Source organism: Ixodes scapularis, unplaced genomic scaffold, assembly GCF_016920785.2.
Source record: "Ixodes scapularis isolate PalLabHiFi unplaced genomic scaffold, ASM1692078v2 PGA_scaffold10__122_contigs__length_95168666, whole genome shotgun sequence".
Lineage (NCBI taxonomy): Eukaryota > Metazoa > Arthropoda > Arachnida > Ixodida > Ixodidae > Ixodes > Ixodes scapularis.
Genome location: NW_024609836.1, coordinates 45,617,861 through 45,640,525, shown reverse-complemented (window position 1 = coordinate 45,640,525; position 22,665 = coordinate 45,617,861). Strand labels below are relative to the sequence as shown.

At 43.6% G+C, this 22,665-nt stretch overlaps 1 protein-coding gene and 1 long non-coding RNA gene across 2 annotated transcripts in view; one reads left to right on the top strand and one right to left on the bottom strand.

The window, feature by feature from the left end:
• LOC120844611 (protein unc-79 homolog) overlaps nt 1-22,665 on the bottom strand; it is a 92,252-nt gene that overhangs the window by 37,265 nt on the left and 32,322 nt on the right. Inside the window, exons 22-33 of the mRNA XM_040216470.3 lie at nt 21,589-21,765; nt 19,390-19,564; nt 17,860-18,032; nt 14,673-14,821; nt 13,275-13,432; nt 11,825-12,006; nt 10,645-10,846; nt 7,146-7,322; nt 5,446-5,580; nt 3,331-3,452; nt 2,088-2,147; nt 433-515 (exon numbers count right to left, since the gene is read on the bottom strand). Of these exons, the coding sequence (XP_040072404.2) occupies nt 433-515; nt 2,088-2,147; nt 3,331-3,452; nt 5,446-5,580; nt 7,146-7,322; nt 10,645-10,846; nt 11,825-12,006; nt 13,275-13,432; nt 14,673-14,821; nt 17,860-18,032; nt 19,390-19,564; nt 21,589-21,765 (1,793 nt within the window). The remainder of the gene's footprint in view (nt 1-432; nt 516-2,087; nt 2,148-3,330; nt 3,453-5,445; nt 5,581-7,145; nt 7,323-10,644; nt 10,847-11,824; nt 12,007-13,274; nt 13,433-14,672; nt 14,822-17,859; nt 18,033-19,389; nt 19,565-21,588; nt 21,766-22,665) is intronic.
• LOC121834460 overlaps nt 1-22,665 on the top strand; it is a 60,627-nt gene that overhangs the window by 17,649 nt on the left and 20,313 nt on the right. The window contains exons 2-3 of the long non-coding RNA XR_006077230.1: nt 331-335; nt 11,810-11,911. This is a non-coding gene — a long non-coding RNA (uncharacterized LOC121834460). The remainder of the gene's footprint in view (nt 1-330; nt 336-11,809; nt 11,912-22,665) is intronic.

Below are 22,665 nucleotides of genomic sequence, written 5' to 3'. Positions count from 1 at the left end.
TTTACATAACTGAACATTTCAAATATATTTACATGGGCTCCCTAAATAGATTTCTAAACAGAGAGCGAACCCATGGGTTTCTCAAGGACACTTGGTCATTCCTTGGGTGCCCAATTTCTCTGAGTTGTCCTTATACCAAAATAAAGTGTCCTTGGTTTAAGTGCTATTTTAGCATATCGGAACCAAACACTCTAAGATCTATGCATTATTGACTACTAACCAAGCCTGTAGCCTTCTGAACTAGTGCCTCCTTGGCATTGGCAGTAATACTAAATGGGAAGAAACTGCATAGGGATGACAATGGATTGGTTGACCTATTCCTGCTTGTAGAACAAGTTTTCTAGTTCAGTGTTGCAGAAATAAGTATTTAAATAAACAATTTTTCTGTAGTGCACTTTGATCTGCGGTGCAGACAAAAGGCTAGACCAGTACCTCAGCTTGCCGGGTGAAACAAGGAATCCTTTTTCAGACTGGCTGTATCCCAGCAGGACATTGATGTGTCTGAGAACAATGAGCTGTTCCATAGCAGAAAAGAAAAGAGAACAGACATCAGTAATTTGCAGAGGCATTAGCAGTTTCTATCTGTTATGTTTGTACAAAGTGTCCTTCTGGAGAGAAATTATTTTTTTTTAAAACAGCACTTAAATATAACTTCACCATCGTGGTGGATGTCAAGGCACGAGTATGCCATAGTAACTAGCAAACTAATTGCTTAAAATTTGCTAATTAACTTTTATACATATTTGTCTGCTTGCTTATTCCAAACAAATATTTGTAGCCCACCACCAATATAGCCAAAGCAACTGTTAGATTTTAGAAAAATAAATATAGAGTATGTTGTTTGAGTGAGTGCTTGCACAACTTTCGTTTGCATATCTTCTCTCATTACAATTTTGCTTATGACTGTGCTTTTATGTTGTCAGTTTTTACTAAACTTTTCTATCTCTGGGTCTTTTCTACTTTTAGTTTATAAATCATACTTCAAGATGCAGAGCTTCTTTTTTTTTTTTTAAGCTTTATGAGATATGTTTCTGATTCCTGGCCTTGATCATTCAGTGACACAAGAAATATGACAAGATGTTTGACTTTAGGTTATTGAGGTACTGCTGTATTCCATGAAGCCTTGGGGTTTATTCAGCTAAGGTTTCCTTTTTGTTCTTTATCATGCAAGGTATTGATATGCGTATACATGGTATCTGAGGATCGAATAACTTCAAAGCAAAACTGTGACTGAAGCATCAGTAAATGGAGGTAAAAAGATGCATGGCCCTCAGTGCAAGTATGACCAGAATCTGAAAAACAAAAAGTGTGTTACATCGAGAATATTGTTAAGTCAAAATTTATTTATATACACGTTTGCAAGTCCGGCTTCAGGGCGCTGCCATCTTGCTTTGCTGGGGTGCGCATGGACGAGTCACAATCCGATTACGAAGCCTTGCTAAGGCGTCATAATCGGATTATGGCCGCGCCCAAGAGCGCACACCACTGAGGAAGATGGCGGCGCTTTGAGACCGGACTTGCAAACGTGTATACAAGGTGTGTTTTTTTTCTTTTTATTTTTGCCATGAAAACTATACCAATGTGACCTATGCAGATGGGTTATACATACAGCCAGAGGTACATAATATAGGGGGCTAATTGCCACAATAATTTGGCTAATTAATTAAAGCTGTTAATTAACTTATGAATTAGTGGAAATAGACATATATTTCCAATTAGAAACTTGCTGAGCATCATCAAAAACCACTAAATCAGTAATCTTGAGAAAGACATTAAGCTTGTGGGAAGTGTGAGGAACGTGTGTGAGGAACGTGTGTGATGAACGATGGGGAGAGGGAGAGCAGTGCCTCTGCTTTAGAGTGGGGTTTCGCATTCGTACATGAGCATATTTTGCCGGGAAGGAGCACTAACAGTTCCCGCTGTAAATCTACTGTAGTGATGGAAAGTGCTTAGTTAGGCCACTAACTTAAGTGGTAAATTTTGATGCCTGCCAGTATTTTTCGGAGTAAAATGTCAAAAAGTATCAAAGTCGTGCTTGTACAAACAGTGTCGTGCAAAGTACAAAAAAAAAAGAAAGACATTCATACCTGGTTTCTGGCCATTGCTTTTTCCTCTGTTGGATGAGACTGGTCAGGTCTGGAGAGAAACTGGGGGTTCGTAACAGAAAAACAAGCAACAGCAAAACAGGAGAGGGGGAAAGAGAGCATCCAACCAAAAATTGAGAGGAAGAGAGAGAGAAAAGGAACAGAGATGCAACCAAAATAGTAACAAGTGTGTGCAAGCCAGAAATAAAATTAGGCATTGAATAAAGGAGAAATTAAGATGCAATATGTACAAAAATTAACAGAACGAAAATGGGAAATGCGGAGGAGGGTAGCAAAAAGAAACAGGTTTAATCAGTTGCCATGGCAGATGGAAAATCATGGTGCATAGTTACTCAAGTTTGTCTCTTAAGTTCGTGAGTGTAGTGCTATAAAGCTGGCTCTTCTTTCTTTAATAAATGAAAGTTTCACAAAGATAATAGAGCTAGAGTTATCCTAATTCTTAATTTATACTTTCAGCTAAAACTTATATGCTCTGCATGTTTATTAACTGCTAAGAAATACATAGCCTTTGATGAAGTATGTGCCATTTATCTCCACAAAGACAATGGGTGTGAGACCATGTTATTCCAAAATAATAAATATCACAAAAACACCATTTTTGAACAGCTAACAAAAGTTTCTAAAATTTTGTATAAATATAGAAAATATACATTCTATCCAAACCTTCATAGTTGCGTTCTACATATCCTAAGCATATGCATGCCAAATTTGGTTGTGGTAGGACAATATTAAGAGCAAAAGTTATTTTGCATAACTGTGAAGATGCTCCAAAATTTCGTAAAGAGAAAAATGTGTTAGAATATTACCATAGATATGAAGCGACAGTATTTTGTGGAGGGAAAAATAAGTGTTTGTTGATATTTTCTGCAAGAAATTGAAGTTATAAAACTGCTGTGATCGAGAGAAGATCGCTAGGCCTACTTTTCAACATAAATATGATCGCAGGCGACGTCACACTTTAAACAACTGCACAAACGAAAATGGCCCAAATTTATGCCGCTCTGGGTTGCCTAGAGTTCTTCAAATGCTGATTTGATTAATTTCATAATCATAATCAGTCCTTAATATTTTTATAGATAAAATATGAAGATTCAAAGATAAACCCAAAATCACATTTTTCACAAAATATTGCAGTTTTTCGATCGGTATGAAAGCTTGTTCTTCTATACTGTCGGGTGTATATACGAATGTAATAAATGCCCTTTGTTGGCCAGAATCCACGAACCTCCATAAGTAAAAAGATGAGCAGATGCAGTGTGTCCTTGTCGTGGTCCTCCATATCCATCACTCTATGGAGGACATGGAGGAAATGTCCTTCTTCCTGGGCCATGTCCTTGAGATGTCCATCTGTGGAAGGGAAAAATGCAAGTAGGTAGTGTCAATTCCTCAGTGACTTCCACTCTTCAGGTACCTTACAAATAGAGTCCCTTGATTTAGCAGTAGTAGTGAAACTGGCTGCAGTCATGCCAGATACATATTAAAACCAGAAACAAATAACCCACTGTGCCATCTATAGTCACTGATGAATCCCGGGGAAAAGCCCACCTACATTTGTGCAGGTCTGGAGAAATGCTCACCAGTCTTTTGACAGACCCGGAGAAAAGCTCACGTAGAATGAAATTTTTATACAAGGCAGTCTTTATCAATTCAATTTTTATTTGGTAAAGTGAACGATTTGTTCCTGTATTCTTGGATCAGGTTGAACATTTTAGGAGCAGTAGTGAAACTAAATCTACAGGCGTGTCCCCATGCAGGCGGTACACATTTCAAAGCAAGGCGCTCTGCTGCAGACCTCATTTCCCATTTAGAGCACAGCTCTTGCACGCCCATTTGCGTATTTCGTGGTGCCGCCGTTGGCATAAACGTGCTAAATTTAACGGGTAAATTGACATCACGTGACCTCAACAGCAATTCAATTCCCCGCAAAATTTAGCCGAGAATTGAATTGCTGTTGAACTCACGTGACATCAATTTCCCCGCTAAATCTATCGGGCAAACTGAATTTGTTCATAGGTGATGTGACACCAAGTCACGTGACGTCATTTTCGCCGCTAAATTTACGGGGCAACAGAATTGGTGCTGAGGTCTCTTGGCGTCAATTTTTCAGCTAAGTTTAGCGGGGAAACTGAGAGGAGGGGGAGGGTATGGAGGAGGAGGACGAGGGTAGGGTATGGAGGAGGAGGAGGGCAGGGTATGCAAAAGGAGGAGGGGAGGACACGGGTGAAGAGGGGAGAGGAGGAACAGGAGAGGGTGAGAGGGTACATAGGAGGAGGGGGGACATACCCTCTCCTCCTCAAGAGCTGCGCTGTAATTTCACGTTAGAGATTTGTAATTGTCTTTCATTTTTATGTCAACCGTTCTTGCATGACTGTTGCCATATTTAATTGTGATGTGGCCGGGATGGAGAAAACATCAATTTTCTTTATTTTCTGATTAGAAGAGGTTAGAACTGAAAGCGTGCCTTCTTAAATGTCAAAATGTGAAGTTTTGGAAATGTAGGATCCGCTGATACATAGAAGGTAATTTAATGTAAACAATTCAGAAAGGAACTCCTTGGCTTTCTACATTGGTTATATTTCCCCCCCGCTATTCGTCAAAAAGCCGCTGAGCATTTTTTCCGTGTCGAACAATTTTGCTGTGAGCTTTTCTCTGGCGAGCTTTTCTCCGCTGCCCGTCACTGACAGCCTAAAAAATGCAATGTGCTTCTTGCCTCACGATGTGTTCTTCGATGTTCTTATCGGCTGCAGAGTGGTAAGATGCATGCAACTCACCACGCCTACTTGAGCAGTCGGAGACTATTGTTCCATACTTTAGGATATATGCAATGAAAGAAGCTTGTACGTAGGAAGAACTTGAAAAGTAACCCTGGAAGCCTCAGAATGGCTCAAGAAGCTAAGCCTCCCAGGAGCTTCCTTTACGAGTTTGTCGGCTACAGTGGTTCTTTATCCTCGTCACAGCTAGCTTCCATATCTCGAAAAGTGGAGATTTATACTAATGCCATCATGGTTTATGGGTGGCCCGGCGCCACCACTCAGTGACGACCAGGGTGCATCCTGGCACGTGTGGCACGTGCACAAACTGCGGCTAACTAGGGGGCATTGCCCTGTTGATAAAAGGCCACCGGCACAAGTGGCGGGGGGGCGTCTGGGTCAAGGCTGGCCAAGGCAGCCTTGACCCAGACGCCCCCCCGCCAGTTGTTGATGAAGCACCGAATGCTTCGGTGCTTCAATAACTGTCCCACCCATCTAACATTGAATGTAGTTTCTTGGTTTTGAAACCCTGGCTCCGTGTTGTTCCTCTAGGTTGGGCTCGCAGCGAGGCAACTTTCCCAGAACATTACCTGGAAAGAAACTGTTTGGGAAATGCTGCAGCGAAGGGTATCCACTGAACGTCCCAGTAGCGCTCATCCGTGAGCTTTTCCTTTTGAGGACCGGCGCTGAAGACTGGCGTCCGTAGATCTTCTCCTTGTCCACAACTGCAGCATAGAAAGATATAGAATGTTCCGACAGATCTGCAGTCTTTGCCCAAGCACAGCCTGGTAGGACTGATATATGGAGTTACTGGATAGTCAGAGTACTGGAACTCACTATCTTCAGCTCACTGCCATTTAATGATGCTAGTTCCTGGCTGCCATCAAAGCAAAACCACGTCTTCCTAGTGGAAGACAGCACACACTTTGGCATATTTGAGGAAGCTAAAACTACAGTACATCTTCTCTGCAGTAGACCCAGCGTTTTATTTCAGGAAGCATATTTGCTATTTCAGTGTATTCATGGTATCAGGAAATCAAATGCCTTTACCAGTGCTACGAGCATACTTTAACTTTGCTTCATCATTAGTACTGATAAAGCCAGTTGGCATCAGTATGGTGGCGGGCAACCAATGAATGAGCTCGCCCTCTTCCCCAGCAGACAGTATGGTGTCTGTACTCTGAAAAACTCAAGCTTCATGACAGAAAAATAAAAAAAAAAAGTTTGGTATTTCTTGACATGAAAATTTTGTTGGCTATTTAAGGTAGCCATCAAATTTTAAGGTCTTTAGGCTTTAACCCAGGAGCATGCCATGAGAAATACCTAACTTGGCTCAAGCTTGGCAATCCTAGGGGCCAAACTTGGGCCTAATACGATTTTGCTCCAAGTCATTAGCTAGTGCTAGAGCTTTTCTTTGGTGTTTCTATGGCTTTTCTCTGGTTTGCCACATTATTGCCAAAGTGCCAGACTGGAACAAAAGATGCCACTTTTTTTAGGCCAAATTTTGGCCAAAAGTTGCCACATGAAAACCGAAAAACCAGAAGTGAAGCCCAACTCCGGCACTTGTTTCGCGATTTAGGCTCAAAGATACCATATGAGAGCCAAACTACTGGCAGTGAAGCCCAACTTTGACACTTGTTTCCGAGCAAATTAGGGCCGAGATAACCAGACTAGCTCTGACAAGAGGAGATCAAGGTTGGCTCCACTTCGACTTCTTTGGGCTTTTCAAAGCCCAAAATTCGCAGACAGAAATCAGGTTCTGGCCCAGAGAACTCTGCTGTCTAGAAAGACATTACACCAAGATGAATTTTTAATATTTTTACGATTTCCAAGTTTTGACCAGCCAACCAGGACAAGACCGGCATAACTGTCCAGTTGTCCATCCTATGCGGAGAGAAAGCCATTTGCTTCTTGCGCGGAGGTTGCAGTTACGTCAAAACGATGCAGAGTTTCAATTGGCTTTGATTGGAAGGATGTGGGTACACCACAATTCTAGATGCCTTGAGGTCTACCCACTATTTTGTTCAATCACCTAATAAGAGCTTGGCATTCTGACATCATCACAACTCCCGTGAAAGAAGCAGACGAACTTGCACTCCGCATACCACATGCTTTTTAATTTTTTAACTAATCTTCAATTATACTAAAGTATGCTTTTTAATTTTTAACTAATCTTTAATTATTCTAAAGTAGGAAAGTTTCTAGATAGGTGGTGCAAGGTATTGCCCATTATAAAGGGTATAGCCACTCGCCTCCATTTATCTAAGAGATGGAAAGACAGCGGACGTACGCATCTTGTCCTGTCTGGAGATCATGCCGCCGGGGGCGGACATGGCCCTCTTGTAGGGCCACTTGGTGCCGAGACTCGCCGTGAGGGTGCGTCCTGCTCGGGTGAGTGACAGCGCCTCGTGGGCACGGTTCAGCTTGCGCTGGTACACCTCGCTGTTCTTGTTGCTGTTCTTCAGGTCTAAGGGGAGGAGAGAACCAAATGAGACAAAAGAGAAGGAGCATCAATGTCTTGTTGATGGTGGTTGCTAATGTGTGAGGACACTTGCTGAGCCTTGAGAACTCCACCACTTTGTCGGTGAATTTCGAAGTGCAAGATGTTAATCACTAGTCTAATTTTGATTCTGCACCAAAAAACACAATCTGTTAAATTTAACTTTTTAGGAGTTGGTGCCAAGTCAGGCACCTAAATGTTCCACTACCTGAAGTGGTTGCAGAATGAACTAGTTATTTATAAAATATAATTATTTTTTAGGTAATTGCTGACCATCAACAGTATGACAGTCACTAATTAGAAGTTACATAATCAAGAAATAAATTAATTAGTAGTCCATTTTCAAAACCGTCTGCCCAGAACTGAAACCATCACTCTGCTGGAAGCCATAATACGGTTCTTCTCTACCAAACAATTTGGAAGCCCATGAGAACATAATGCAGACAAAAGTCAGATTTGCAGTATGAAGGTGCAAACGGTGGAAATTTAGTCTGCCTTAAAATGGCATCGGACGTTTCCACTGTGGAGTACTACTTTAACCAAAGCAGTATGACTGCTAACGTGGCTTCATCTTATAGGTTGACAGCATAATATCAACAAAAACCGTCCCACTAGAATGGAAGTTTTACCTCTGCCCACAAATGGCACTTTTTGTTTGTTAGTTTGCGTTTATTCGAGACAATTCTGTTTACAGCATTGTCTTCGGTGACATGGCTAAAGGCAGAGTTAGAGCCCGATGTGGCCTTGCCACCCTTTCAGCCACAGCGATGGTACATAACACACCTACATGCTATTAACAGAGGTGAGAAAATACAGAGGAGATCACTCGCAAAAAACTAAGCAACTTGATTAAAACTAAAAATACAGAATTACATAAGCTGAAAGAAAATCTTAGGTTGCAGAACAAAAATAAAGAGACGACGGAAGTCATCAACAAGGTTAAGTTAAAGTAATGCAATTGAACTGGCAAACATTAAATTGTAGCTTCGAAGTAGAACCATGTAGGGCATCTTAATTCAGATGGGCTTGGGTTTTCGTGGTAATTATCATTGAATAGCCATTTGTCATATGGATACTCGATAAATTTCTAAGGTTAACTTATATTCATGTAATTTTCTAATATGTCAGATTCTGTATGTCTTGACATAGGGCACACAGCTTTCAGGAAGCAGCATATATATTTCCAATTGCATGCACATCACGTTTTCGGGGAGGCGAGAGAGTTTAAGTTTGTTTGTCTAGTTTTAAAAACCATGCATTTAATCATCGGTTAGAGTATGGGTTCCCTAGCTGTGTTTCCCAGAGTACCCTCAAGGTTTCCGTGAGCTCCCAAATTTCCTCACTTGTGTCCGTCCTTATGAAAAGTGCTCGTCCTATTTGAGCTGTATTTTAGAAGATCTGAGCAACCCACTGATGCATAACCATGATCCAACCACTGTCTGGTACGTAAATTCTTGTTCAGAGGGCCTGTAGGCTTCTGCGCCGCTTTACCTGTATCAATGCCGAGACCGAGAATGTTCCTCAACCACCAACAAGGGGTTTCTCGAAGTCACGAAGTTTGAGAACCTACAAGTTAGAGTACTCATTTACCAAAGACTTATTCACTGGTTCCAACTAGACATTCGTGATGACGTCTTGCTCTATTGGGCAATTTCAGGTTGCACTCCTCGATGCACTACTGAACCACAATTGACTACCGTAACATCCTAAATCATCGCCCACCCCACTGCTGCCTGAAATTTAAAAAAAAAAAAAAGTTGTGTGGGCCATGTCTCGGTGAGTAAGCACGAAATATTTAGTAAAAGCTTAAAAAACACCCATTGTTCGTATCTAGCGTTGCTGCACAGGAGACACAATAAGCTAAAAACTCGAATTAGTTTCATTGTTTTATGCAAGAAATGCTCATAAAAGAATGTTTTACTATTGTGAAGTCCGATGTTTGCATTTGCGCGATGAACACCGCCGATCGTCATACAGCCCGAATTCTTGTTCCGTGAAAGCATGTTTCTAAAACCGCAATGTTCCGTTCATTAGGCTCCCTAACCTTTGCTGATTTGCATATTAAAAAAATAAATAAAGTAAGAGAAATAAGTCGGCAAGAAAATAGAAATACCAATAAGGTGCAACGGGCGAGCGCGCGGGCGAAAGAAGTGACAAAGAGCAATGCTGGAAAAGTGGGAAAGCCGGCAATTGCGTTGGAAAACTTTGGAGTTGGGCCAAGCTGGGTGCCTTGTGAATCACAAGGATCAGGCTCTTGTGCAACTTTCTTTTTTGGTGCATACATGTGTGCGTCCGTGCGCAGTGTGCTCTCAACGCGGGCGGAGGCTTCTTGTGCGCGGTGTGCTATCAACGCGGGGCTAAGGCGGCATCGCTGCGTGGCGTGGACGGCACCACGAACACAGAGCTGGAAATGGGCCGCTTTACAAATGTCTGTGTGCAGTGTTTTAGCGAATCTTTATTCACCCGTTGGCTTTGTCATAAACATCGCACAACCTTACGAACCGCGGTCGCGGCGTTGCAGGTGAAGAAGCGGGTGGGCGGTGACCTTATTTCGGTGGAGGTAGATTTTGGCCTTACATCTTTAACCTTACACTTTGCGGTTACATTCTAGGATATGGGGTGTTCGCTTACCTCGCGATCCCTGGATAGGTTACCGCTTCTGTTAACTTTCCATCTTCTTTTGTCTCACAAAACTTTTATTAAGTATAACAAAGGTTCATTTTGTTATCTTAATCGTTTTCCTTTAGCACAAATGTACCCCGGGTTCGGGGTTACGGAAATGGGGAGGAAATCTGTAAACAAAGTAAAGTGTCCTTCCCTTCCTTGTTTTACATTGTCACAGACGTCCTCCAACTGTAAGGTCTGCAGCTGCGTCATTCGGGTAGGACGAATTTTCAAGGATCGCGGAGTCCGCGTTCCTTGAAAATTGATGATCGGACAAGTGCCCATCCCCCATTTTTATTTGTAGGGGTGGGCATTCACTCTGTGTTTTTTGGGAAATCGGTATTCGCCCAAAAAGTGGGGTGGGCGATGACTCGGGGTAGTATGGTATACTTTGTATAGACTACAACGGATAATACGAGCCATCCCAGCCAATTCAGTGCTGTGAAATTATCATGCGACTAAACACCCCGCGCATCGCTGCCCACCTCGTGAAGGTTTTTTGATACTCGCTTGACATCATAGTGGTTCTAATGGTGCATAGCGTCACCTGCAGTCCATTTTAAGGTGAGACATAGTAGACGCTATTACAACATCATTGCACTGAACGAATAGTATCTGTACGCACCGCGGGTGTATGTGATCTCTCCGCTCCTCTCCAGGCTGATCTGGGCCTCCATGAAAAGGGCGTCAAACCGGTTGAGAAAGAAGTCCCAGGTGAGGAAACGGCGCTCGCTTAGGTGGCTGTACAGTTGGTACACGGTCTGCAGGATCATTGGCCGATCTAGGATGACCGTGTCGAACTGTGCCTCAAGGCACCACACCAGCAGCTGCGAAGGAGGGAAAGGCCGTCTGTTTTGGTACTCCACAAACAGTCCTTTCTGCTCTGGTTATCGGGAGTATGTTGCGGGAATAAGAACAAAATTTCTGCTCCATATGTATCTACATTCTCTATCCTTCTTATGGAATCATCCAGGCTAGACACCTTCACTGCAATGCATATATTGCTCTCTGCCTTAGATCATCAACCATCGGGGTCGGAGCTCCAGGAAGTCTCTCCGCATATTCTGACAAAAAATGATTAATTGACAGAATGATGACAGGAAAACGAGCTGACAGAGTTGAAATCATCAGCTGCACTCGGCGTACTACTCCAATAACAGAAAAGCCACTGCAGGGTATTAGCTCTCAAAAATGCAAACTTCTTGCAACATCGTCAACGAACTTGCTGTACTTCGATCTGCACGCCTTATTTCTATTGGTCCGCCATGTTATTTACAATAATGTTTTCATTGTATTGATATTGTTTCCAGTGTGTTTTTGTGCGTTTACACAATGTTTACATTGCTTAAAATGTGTTTACAGATGTTGACATGTGCTTATACACCAACACACGGCTATGAAGGTCACGTCGCTGTGGCGGCGCACATGTTGGCACCGTGCATATGCAGGCGTTTCACCCTACGCAAATCTAGTTTCTGCACACGCAGTGTGGGGGGAGGGGGAGGTTTGTAAACAGCGCATTGGCCTAAGGTATTTACATTGACTTTGCTGTTACGATTATAATGCAATTAAATGCAAAGGTGCGCACGAGCTAGACAAGAATGCAGAAGTGATCCCTGGAGAAGGGGAACAAGAACATGATTCCTTCTCCAGGGTTAATTTTCGTTGACTTCATAGTGTTTAAAGGTGTTTACGTTATGTTTACATTCCTTCCTTACAACGTGTTTAGATGTGTTTACAGATGTTTACATTGTGTTTACATTGGTCATGTTGTGTCTTCATTGGAACAGGGTAGGAAAGCGGACCTTGAGTGATGCGGTGCGGATGCTCTCGAGGGAGAGGAGTGCCCTCTCGGCCACAGCGGTCTGGATGTCGTCGAGGCAGTGAATGAGGTAGGAGAAAGCATTGGCCAGGGACGACTGCAGCAGGGGGCTGTTCTTTACTGTGTTGGGCTCCAGGAAGTGCCCAATCATTGTCACTTTCTCCACTGGACCAGAAAAATGGTGTAGCAGCGTGAGCAGCCAATACCAGGAACATTGGGCCTGTTCGATTTACCCGCACCAGCCTACACCGGCACACGAAAGTGTAGTGCAGTGCTGAAAAGTGTAAGGCAGTGCACTAGTATGTGTTTCAAGATAGTTTTCCCTTGTAAACGAAATATGGTGGCGTGCACTGAGGGTAGCTAGTGCGGGAGGTGTGGGTAAAATGAACAAGCCTACTGTCCAGTGAATGATGTGAATGACGTTGTACTACACCGAAATTTGTGAGAATGTGCATTATGTACATTATTTTTTCCAGATAATGAACTAGCATTAAACAATACATACAGACGTTGGTCAAAGCCCGAGACCCAGTGAAGCCAAGTTTCGTTTTTCTGTGCTTCACGTGCTTCACAGAATTCACAAAAAAAAATTATTTTTTTTTCGTGGGGCTCAAATTATACACTGGAGCACGTCATGGTTCAGTATCTTTCCTTGTAGCGCCAATTACAGGCAGCTTGGAAAATAAGGCAGCCTTTGAGGCATCAGTTATTCCCTAACAAATGAAGGCTGCAGAGAAGGAAATTATACGCAGTAAAAGTGAGGAAACGCCCACTGAATATGTAGAGATACTAATGATGAAATGCTGGAGGATGGGCACTTGTTAGATTCAAGTGCAAAAATGCAGATGTGGCACTTGATAGGGTGCGCTTCACCTCTTTGCATCACCATACCCAGAGAAGCAGCTGACATGAAGGAGCATCTCAATTTAATACTAGGCAGGTTCAGATGTCGGGGGTGAGCACTTGGTACATACGTCCTTCGCTTATTTTTCTTAGGTTTCATAAATAGCGCATGGGTGCCTATTGTGGCATGAGCGCATGCTTGGTAGTTTACTGTAATTACTCCAAAAGCTTGACGCTGTTAGTGCGAAAAAGTTGTTGCATTCTTTTTTTTTTCTTTCTTGCTTACAACCGAAAAGCTGCATTTAAAACTAATAGAATGGTGGGAAGTGCTCATTTGAAGTACTAGTCTAAGTGGTAAAATTTGGTGCCCACCAACACCCTTTCGAAGCAAAATGCGATAAAGCACCAACATTGTGTTTATGGTAAGTTAAGAAAGTTAGTGTACATAAACTGGCAGCTTTGCTACTAGTATTATAGGCTAGGATCCCACATATTTTCTGTAAGATCATGCATGAGCTAATGAGACGTCGTATTGAGCATGCTGCCTTCAATGTGAGCGCCCCGTGTCCCAATGAAAGGAGACACCAGACCTGCGGCGAATCTGTCCCTCCAGTTCTCGCTGTGGAAGTCGGCTTCGACCACCTTCCAGAACATGTCCATGCCACTGGGCAGCGTGACACAGTGCAGAAGCAGGGGCACACACAGACGTGCTATCTGCGAAAACTCTGCCTGCAATAACTTCCACAGGCTGAAAAGACAAAACAAAATAAAAACACCCATTACTAGTGTACCCAGCACTGCAAATTATGTAGTGTCTTGTAGTAACGTCGCTTTAGAACTGCAAACTACCACAATGTTCCGAGAAATAGCCCACCTAGAATCAATAGCAAATCGGATAAAAAAAAGAGGGCTAAATAACTTTTGGTGTGCCATAAAAAAAAAAAAAAAGAATTGAAAGATTGCTAGTTTAAGGTTTTGTGACCCTCGAAACCCGTGATAGCAGGAAAGGGCGATGAACCAAAGATGACTGTCCTCCCCAGTCAGCAGTGTTCGCTTATTTCCCGCCGTGGTTAAGTAACATTGTTTTTGTCAAGGTCACCATTGGCCAGGGTGTTGCAATTACTGTAAGTAAGCTATCTTTCGGTGTTTCTGAAAAAAAAAAAAAAAAAGAGAATCGTGCCAAAAATGGAGGTGGGCTATATTTTGGGGGTGGGGCATATCTCGGGGTGTTACGGTATGTATATTAGATTGGCAGAATGTCAACAACTCGCGTTACAGAAGCATGTCAAAAGCACGGGGTGCAGCTGATATTGCGGTGCGCACGTGTGCGGCAGAGCAACAACGGCCGTGCTCAAGTTACATGAGTGCCTGGCGTGCAGGACAGTGTGCGGTCACTGTCGTTGGTTGCAGACCGTCACACGCAAGCAACATGCATTCGTTAGGGTTGCTTGATTTGGCAAAACAAGTTCTGAACTACCCAGTTCAGACCGAGTTTAGAGAAGTGCTAAAGATGTGCAGCAAGGAAGCACAGCCAGTAGCTGCAATTTTTCGTTGAATCAAGTGCGCCAGCTTCAAGACTGCCCGAACGAGTTCCACCAGTTCGGGCAAATTAAACAAACCTATTGCAACTGAAGGTGAAACTTCATAGCACGAAACATTGCATTGGCAATTGCCTACGTAACTGGCAGTGTCCACTACGTAAATAGCATGTGAATTGTGCCATACATGAATTTTCAGAGTGATATTTCACGATAAAAAGACTGCGATAGGGTTCGAGAGAACAAAACACTAATTTTGCAAGTGAATGCTTTAAAGATTAGCAGTATGCAATAGAATAATACTTCCCTGCATAAAGCATCCATGAGAATATAAACAAATGGCCCCATGAATGATACTACAGATGGGATATAGGTGTACCCGTGACGACCATAAGATAGCGAGCTCCGACTTCAAAAGATTGGGATTAGAATGCAATGGACACCACTCACTTTGTCACTAAAAGATTTTCCTGGCACCAGATGAGAAAGCCTCGGTGATCGTGAGCGGCCTTGTTCAGCACTTCGGCATGAAGGCTGAGCAGCTTGAGGCAGGTGAGAAGGTGGTACAGCACGTCTGCATCCTCGTGCACCGCCATTTCCTTTGGATCATGGAAACAGAATGCATTGCTATTAATGGTCTAGTCCGTGGGTACTCGGACAGCGTTCGACCCAGGCATCCCTCCACGATACCCTTGGAGGTTCCCCGAGCTTCGAGGTTTCTACATCCGTCCCCACCCTCAAGTTTTTTCAGTTCAAGCTCTATTTTGGAAGATCTGAGCCATCCATTGATGTAATGCTCTCCTTCGCTTGGACCCTCGGGCTTGAAATACCGACAGTGCCGCGGACGCTACGTGCTTGTCGGACTGGTCGTACGCCTATCCTTCCCCACATGATTTATGCCCCCCCGCCCATACCTACGCGCAGAGAGCGAGTTCGGGCGACGAAAGGAAGCGGTCGAATAGCCTAGCCAGCATGTGGCTCTCACTGCACCGTCAGCTTTGGGTCAAACAGAGTATAGGCCTCTCCACAAAAGGGCTTCTGGCCGGTTCCATTTTCAGTGTTTGTGTGTATGGCACATGGTTTGCTCACTTTCCAAAGCAACAAAAATGCGCGTGCTGGGCCAAGGACTCGTAAATATTGGAATGATGCATAAACTAAAACTGAAGACAGCCAAGCTGCTATTCTTCTTGCATGCTGGCATCTGCTTGCCCCATCGGGCACCTCTTGCGGTTCATTCATTTCAACAACTGTCTACAAAGCATTTTACCAAGAAAAAAACATTGACAGCTTTCTTTTCTTTTTTTTTTTTAACAATATCTTTTTTTCTTTTTGGTTGTAGGTTTTCTATTATAAATATATATTTTTTTTTACCTTCTTTTTAATTAGAGAACAAAATATGGATCTTTGCTGTTTCAGCAACAGCGTCAAATACTAACATAGACTAATTTTTGCAAATAACTAATTTTTTTATAAGTTTCAGTGTCAAATAATTGACAAAAATTGATCATGCAAATACATAAGTCTATCTCTCCTCACCACTCTGACCTTAGATGCTTCGTGTTACCGGCGCGCTGGTGGCGCGGACACGCAGCGCCATGGGGTGGCGGTTGTTGAAACTGACATGTAGCAACCAATGGGAGCCTCGTTCCTTGAAACTATGACGCGCACCAGCCAATAAGATTAAAGCCGAAATCCATCAGATTTTGGCTACGCTCCGCTCCTTTGGCAGCGGGGAAACTAGGCGCTGTTTGGCTAGGCTTTTCGCGTGACTTCAAAGCTGGGAGCTCGGCTTCACATGGAGAAAGGAGTTTAGGTGCCGTTTGGTGCAGCTTCAAAGCTGGTGACGTCGGAATAGCCCATAGAGCGATCCACGAATCCGAGTCAAACGATAGCAAGGTCCTCTCGGTGCTTATTTCCTGCCTGTGTCAATAATCCCTGCTGTTCGGGTTTCGGGGTTCTGAGCCGCTTAGATGCTTAGCATGCAAGAAGGACGTAAAGGAGAAGAAAATTCAAGGGGGAATAGAAGGGAAAAAAAAAAAAAAAAATCTTCTTAAGGAATAACTTATTTTCGCACGTCGGGCTTTAAGTGAAGGTTCACTCAACTTATCGCAGTGGATACGACGCAATTTTGCTGGAGATTTTTGCAACAATTTGTTCATCTGAATAGTTTGTTCAGCTGGAGTCTGTTCAAGTGGTGTTTCACTGTATATGCATTATGGCTACGAGATCTGTAAGCTTCTCTATCTATCAGGCACGTAGCCAGGATTTTGTTTCGGGGGAAGGGGGTAGAGGAGGTCCCAGCAAAATGGAAGATTTCGGGGCGGGGGGGGGGGGGGGGGGGCCTGGGCCCCATGGGCTTCCTGCCCCTGGCTGCGTGCCTGTTCTCTATTGTCTTCTTGCATTGATGCCGAGACTGGAAGGACTCCTCGGCCATCCATGAGAAGAGATAGGTATTCCTCGAGGTTGAAAAGTTCGAGAATCCTTGGTTTACTAGTTAAAGCTTTTTTGCAATCCCCATGGGTGACAATGCTGCCGACCGTTTTATTGTAAGAGTTCCATGCGAGTGATGACATATCGAAGAACTGGGTTCATCTGTATTCTTACTCTTACTGCAAATTATTAAATTAGCACAACAGTTCCCTTTTTTAGAGCGTAACTCTTAGACGCCCATTTCTGCTTTGGGCGGCGTCGGCGGTCAGCATAATTGCGCGCGTTGTATTATGGGACGTCACAGTTTCCCCACTAAATTTAGCGGGAAAACTGAATTAGTGTTGAGGTCATGTGACAACAGTTTAACTGCTGCGGAAACTGAAGGTGCAGTGTTGCATTATGGGATGTCGCAGACCTACACACCAATTCAGTTTCCTTGCTTAATTTAGCAAGGAAATGAATTGGTGCTGAGGTCACGTGATGTCAATTTTCTCGCTAAATCTAGCAGAGAAACTGAATTTGTTCATAGGTGACATGTAACGAATTCATGTGTTGTCATTTGGCCCGCTATATGTAGCGGGGAAATTGAACTGGTGTTGAGGTCACGTGGCGTCATTTTTCCAGCTAAATTTAGCGGGGTAGCTGTGGGAGGAGGAGTAGGGGAGAGTACAGAGGTGGAGGAGAGGGTACGAAAGAGGATGGAGATGAGGGTACGGAGGTGTGGGAGGTAAGGGTATGGAAGAGGAGGAGGGGAGGGAGGAGGAGGAGCATAGGAAGGAGGAAGAGGACACAGAAGAGGAGGAGGGTGCAGAACCAGTATGTGACGAGAATGATCTAAATTTGTACATATATATACATATTTCTTTCTCAAATTGTTTAGCATGGTATATCGCAAAATCAAAATACCTCAAGAGCTGCGCACTAATTTCGCATTGCAGAGCTTTGTAAACGTCTTTAATTTTTTAAGTTCTCTAGCATAGGTACTTATAAGACTGGTATAACTCTTAGATGCCCGTTTCTGCTTTGAGCGGTGTCGGCGGTCAGCATAACTGCGCGCGTTGCATTATGGAACGTCACAAGTTTCCCCGCTAAATTTAGCGGGGAAACTGAATTGGTGTTGAGGTCTGATGTTGTAAATCTTTCCTGGAAGCATTAACTTTACTATAAAGGGGTTCTATCATATGTCACGAATGTCTCGTTTACGCACCCTCAGTAGTACATAGACAAGGCGAAGTTGTGGCGGGAGCTCGTCGATGGTGAAGCGGAACTTCCCCTGACTCGTTTGCCAGAAGGAAGCGTCGTCCACGGGTTCTGGGGCCACCACGGCCCTGTCGTTTTCATCCACCAGCGTCGCCGAGGCCACGGTGCACTTGGCTTCGGCTGCAAGCGTATTGGGTGCCCTTGTTTGCTGTTTCTACCATCTGCTTAGGTTAGTAATCCAAATGAGTATATCTTGTCACACTAGTAGTTTTGATGACAGACTTTTGATTCTAACAGAGAAAAAAAACAACGGCAATCATATGTTTGGACTAACAGGGTCATGTCCCTTCAACTCGGGTAAACTTCAAAGGACCAGAAATGTTTAAGTATGAGCGTAAGAGAACAGTGATATTAATAAAAATGCTGCCAGTATTGGAAGCAATGAATGCGGCATGTTTCTTGCCAAAGAATATGCCAACTTTGTATCCGCAACCAAGCATAAAAGGGGGCATAATAAAACTTTATATGAGTGCCCGGTACCTGTCTATGCTAAATTCTATGGAACAAGTTTTGCCGTGGAGTCATTCTGCATGCTGATAAACACTTTAGGAAAAGAAAAAAGGAGAGCTGTGGTTTCTCGTGAATAAAGATCTACGGTGCAAGAGGAGTCGAACATGTGAACTCGGTGTGACCGTGTGAGCCCCGTGCTACTATGTGCCATCTCCCAGAAGAAGATGGCACTGAAATATAAAGTGCATAGTAATCGGTTTTCTAGTAGCAATGCATAACTTAAGATAGCAGCTGTGCAAATGAATTCACACCATATTTCAGCCCATCTTATGTCCAAAGAAAGCGCTTTTCAGGAGACTGTGTGCAGATGTCCAAATTGCTTTACTAGTGGAGTGCAACTCACCCTGCAAAAATAACAAAAGCCTCGGCATGAACGGGTTTGGCATAGTTCAAACGACTGGATGCACCGTAGCCTCGAAGTATTCTGCTTCCAATTGGAATGGGTAACTGGCGCCATCTATCGTCATGGGCTACCCGAGTGCCATTGAGCCATCTCGATGGCAGACCTGGCATCTCAGCGCACCGGCAGTAACTTTCTCTTTCTAAAGCACGCACATGTACGTACCATGATGGGACGGCACGACGCGCATGGATTTGTCGGAGGTGAGGCAGTTACGCTGCTAGGGGGGGGATTTGGCACTATGGGCGCACTGTCTAATGCAGACGAGCGGAGTGAAATGTGTTCTCCCTATTGTACTAAAATAGGGACAAATGGGGACAATAGAAAGACTGTTGTCTCCCTGTTGTCACTGACAGAGTGAGAACAGCATAGCATATCATTTGAATGCCTAGCGTCCAGTACGCGCTTGTCACCCACCAGCGTGCTTTGGCTGCGGGCACACGCTCTCGCGAGATGCTGAAGCGTTATTAAAGGTAGTACGCTCGTGCTGGAGGCACAACAACTCGAGGACCTTCCCACCCTTCTTTCCTACAGTAAAGTATTTGGAGCCTCCTAAAGACAACTCACGGACATCGTCTTCGGTGAGAGTGACTGCCCTGGCAAAGGCAGTAACCACTTGCTCGGTGGGCATGATTGCCACGGTGTCCAGCTGCCCTGGACACTCTTGTACCGTGGCCGTCATCAGAACCGGGCCCTCGGGCGCCGGTCCCACCTCGTGTTCGAGGGGAGCTTCAGGACTCTCCTGAGAAGGAAAGGAAATTGAATTCTTGCTTGGAGAAACCAGGCGAGCGTGAGGAAATTAGGTATCCGACATTCTCTTTTCTTTACTAGCTCAGGAGCCGGTAACAATCGTATAATACTCGGAATTAGAAACGTGTTTTCGATTGATTCAATCGGTCGGAGGCCCGAGAAAGGTGCTTGTCCTTGACTTCTGTGAAAAAAATCTCTCCCAAAGTTCTAAACCTTTCCAACTGCTGTTTGGCATTGGGTCTTTCATATTTTAAGCAATAAAGCTAAAAACATTAATTAAGAAGACACTGAACTAAAAAGAAAACAAATTTGCATGTGTCTAAATAGTACATGTCGCAAAATAAACTTTTTTCCGAAAAACCAAGCAAACAAACAAACAAGTTTTTAGCACAATATTTAGGACGCGAGACCCGTTTTCAGCATTGCGATGTGCTAATATTTTGGGATGTGCCGAAATTGAAGCAACTTTTAGAATCGCTGCTTACTGAAAATTAGTTTCACAACATAAACCTTGCACAAAAATATGTTTGTTTAGTGACATGCGGCTGCAATCCAAGCACTTTAAAAAAATTTTGGGGAAGTTATATGTGTCTTTAGGAGCGATTCCGAAAGAGGCTTCTACTTTGGGTAGATGCGTCAAAATATTGGAAGGATGTCCGAGTCGAAATATGTTTCGCGCTGTAAGTATCGCACTAAAATTAGTTTTCTTTGAGAAGAGTTTATTTTATGGCATATGCGTCCTATTTAAGCACATAACAAACAAAACGTTTTTGGGAGTTCAGTGTAACTGAAAATGAAAACTGCTGAAGCTGGAAGCGATATGATTTTGATGTCTGTTAAAGCTCCTTAAGGACAGACACAACCATTTACGCGTTCTAACATGTGCTCCAAGCTCCAAGGTATAACAATGTGAAATACCAGTAAACATATACCAAGGACATAGCTTCGGTACCAAAGCGCAATTGGTGCCAAGGTAAATATGAGGCTGGTATTATGTACCCTAAATATTACCCAATACCAAACATTGTTTCTTAATACTTAAGATTAATATAAGGCATTCAGTGTGATACAGTTCTAAACTTCTAAATGATACAGTTGCATTGAATTTGAGCAAAGGCGGTTATAAATGTTTATATCCTACACTAAGTGAATTCCAGGAGCATCCAAAATCAGTTCTACACTGTTTATAAACAAGTGGACGCTGCACATGCATAGGAGCTATATTTGCGGGTAATGAGGTGTGTATGTGTGCGCACCTCGCTGTCAACAGCACCAGCGCTGCAGCATGACATCGGCGACATACGTTGGTATACAACATTTTCGTAGACATTTCAACTTATCCTGGAGGTGCTATCCTACTTTTGTCAGAAACTATACCATGGACTGAAGGCTAGGTAGTGGATTTTTTAAAATTTCTTTCGCAGTTGCCCTTTGACAACTCCTCATAGGTGTTGCTGGAAGAGTTATAGCTTAGATTTATTTTCTAATTATTCCCCTAATATTGTCGACATGTGTTACAGATAAGTTCTTTGTAACATAGTTCCTAATTGCTTGGCATCTGGGGCAAGACGAGCTCGCAAAATATGCTTATACAACAATCAAGCGTTGTAAAATGCGTCCTTGGTGCATTGGATCGCCAAAGAGGGCATGCCAATCAATGGGCAACGTAAAGAGTACACAGAGAATGCGCTCGTGGGTGCATTTTGGCGGTAAACAAATGCACGAGGTGTGCAAGGAGCAGACGAACTTGCACACCGTATAGTCGCTGTCAAGATAAGAATGGCAGGGCATCTCTCTTAGATGCCTGGCCTCCCGCACAAGCTCGTTGCCTTTCGCTTGCGTGCGTTGCCTTTTGCTGTGCTTTGGCAGTGCGTGCAAGCTCGAGGCCCACGGAACGGTGAAAAATTATAGAAGGCAGGACAACTGGAAGACCTCCCTGCCGTTCTTGTCCCGTCGGTGACTTTGGCGACAATCAAGCTTTGAGACAATTTCAGTCTTATCCGAACTGTCACAAACCTGACTTCCGGGTATTGTGGCGACTGTTGGTTCTTTGGCAGGCACCAGCGTTGGCGGCGAAGGCTGGGCGGCCTTGGGTGGTGCGGTCGGCACCGGCCTCTGCGGTTCGTCCTTCGTCTGCGGCTTTGGCGAAATGGGCGGGTGGCTGTTTGCCGGGTTGGTCGGATCTGTTGGAACCTGAGATGTCCCGGCGAGTTTCAATGGATGCACGAGGATCGCAGACATGTGGGTTATTGTTTGATGCAACACACTGCACATAGGGCGGCAAAACAGTGGGTAATGGCTGCAATGGAACAGACGACGTGTTGTGGAACCTTATATTGTACTTCAAAGTTTTCTACATATAGTTCCAAAAACTATTGAACCAAACTACTGAATGTGACGAGCTACGAGAAGTTTGACACGTGTTGTACATGATGTTGTTATTTCTATGATTTCTTCCCATGTCTACTTATCTGACCTTGTTAATCATTTTCAAATGTTTTTTTTTTTTTTTTTTTTGCAATCATATACTTACATTATTTACCTTCTCTATTCTTACGCACTCCCCTGCCCCCCTTCTGAATAAAATAGATAGCTGCATGACATGGGTGTCATGGTGTAGGTTTCAGTTGAAGAGTTGGCCATTACCATTATTTTTCCTAAACAATAGTTATCCCCGGGGGATGCAGCATTTATTTTATGTACTTTTACATAATTTCTTGCAGGATAAACTTAATAAACTTAGAACTTTGCATGTCATCCTCTTTCCCAGCTATGAATACTGCACTTAAATTCGGCAGATGTACTAAATGTACTAAGCCGTGCAGCGAATGCCGTAAAGCATACAATGAGCCACCCTGCCACTTGTTATTGATTTATCAAAGGTGTCTTTGCGTTATTGTAGGCATCTTCGAGCAAGATTGAATGCGAGCAAGTGTCACATGACGCTGCCGATGACATCATTTTCACTAGTCTTTCTCTCTGCTTTCCTACTTTCCTGCTTATGGCGTGCAGTAGCAGGAGGAGCTACGGCAAAATTTTAATTTAGTATTACATCGCTCTTACTGATAAAATAAAAACTTCACAGACATTTTC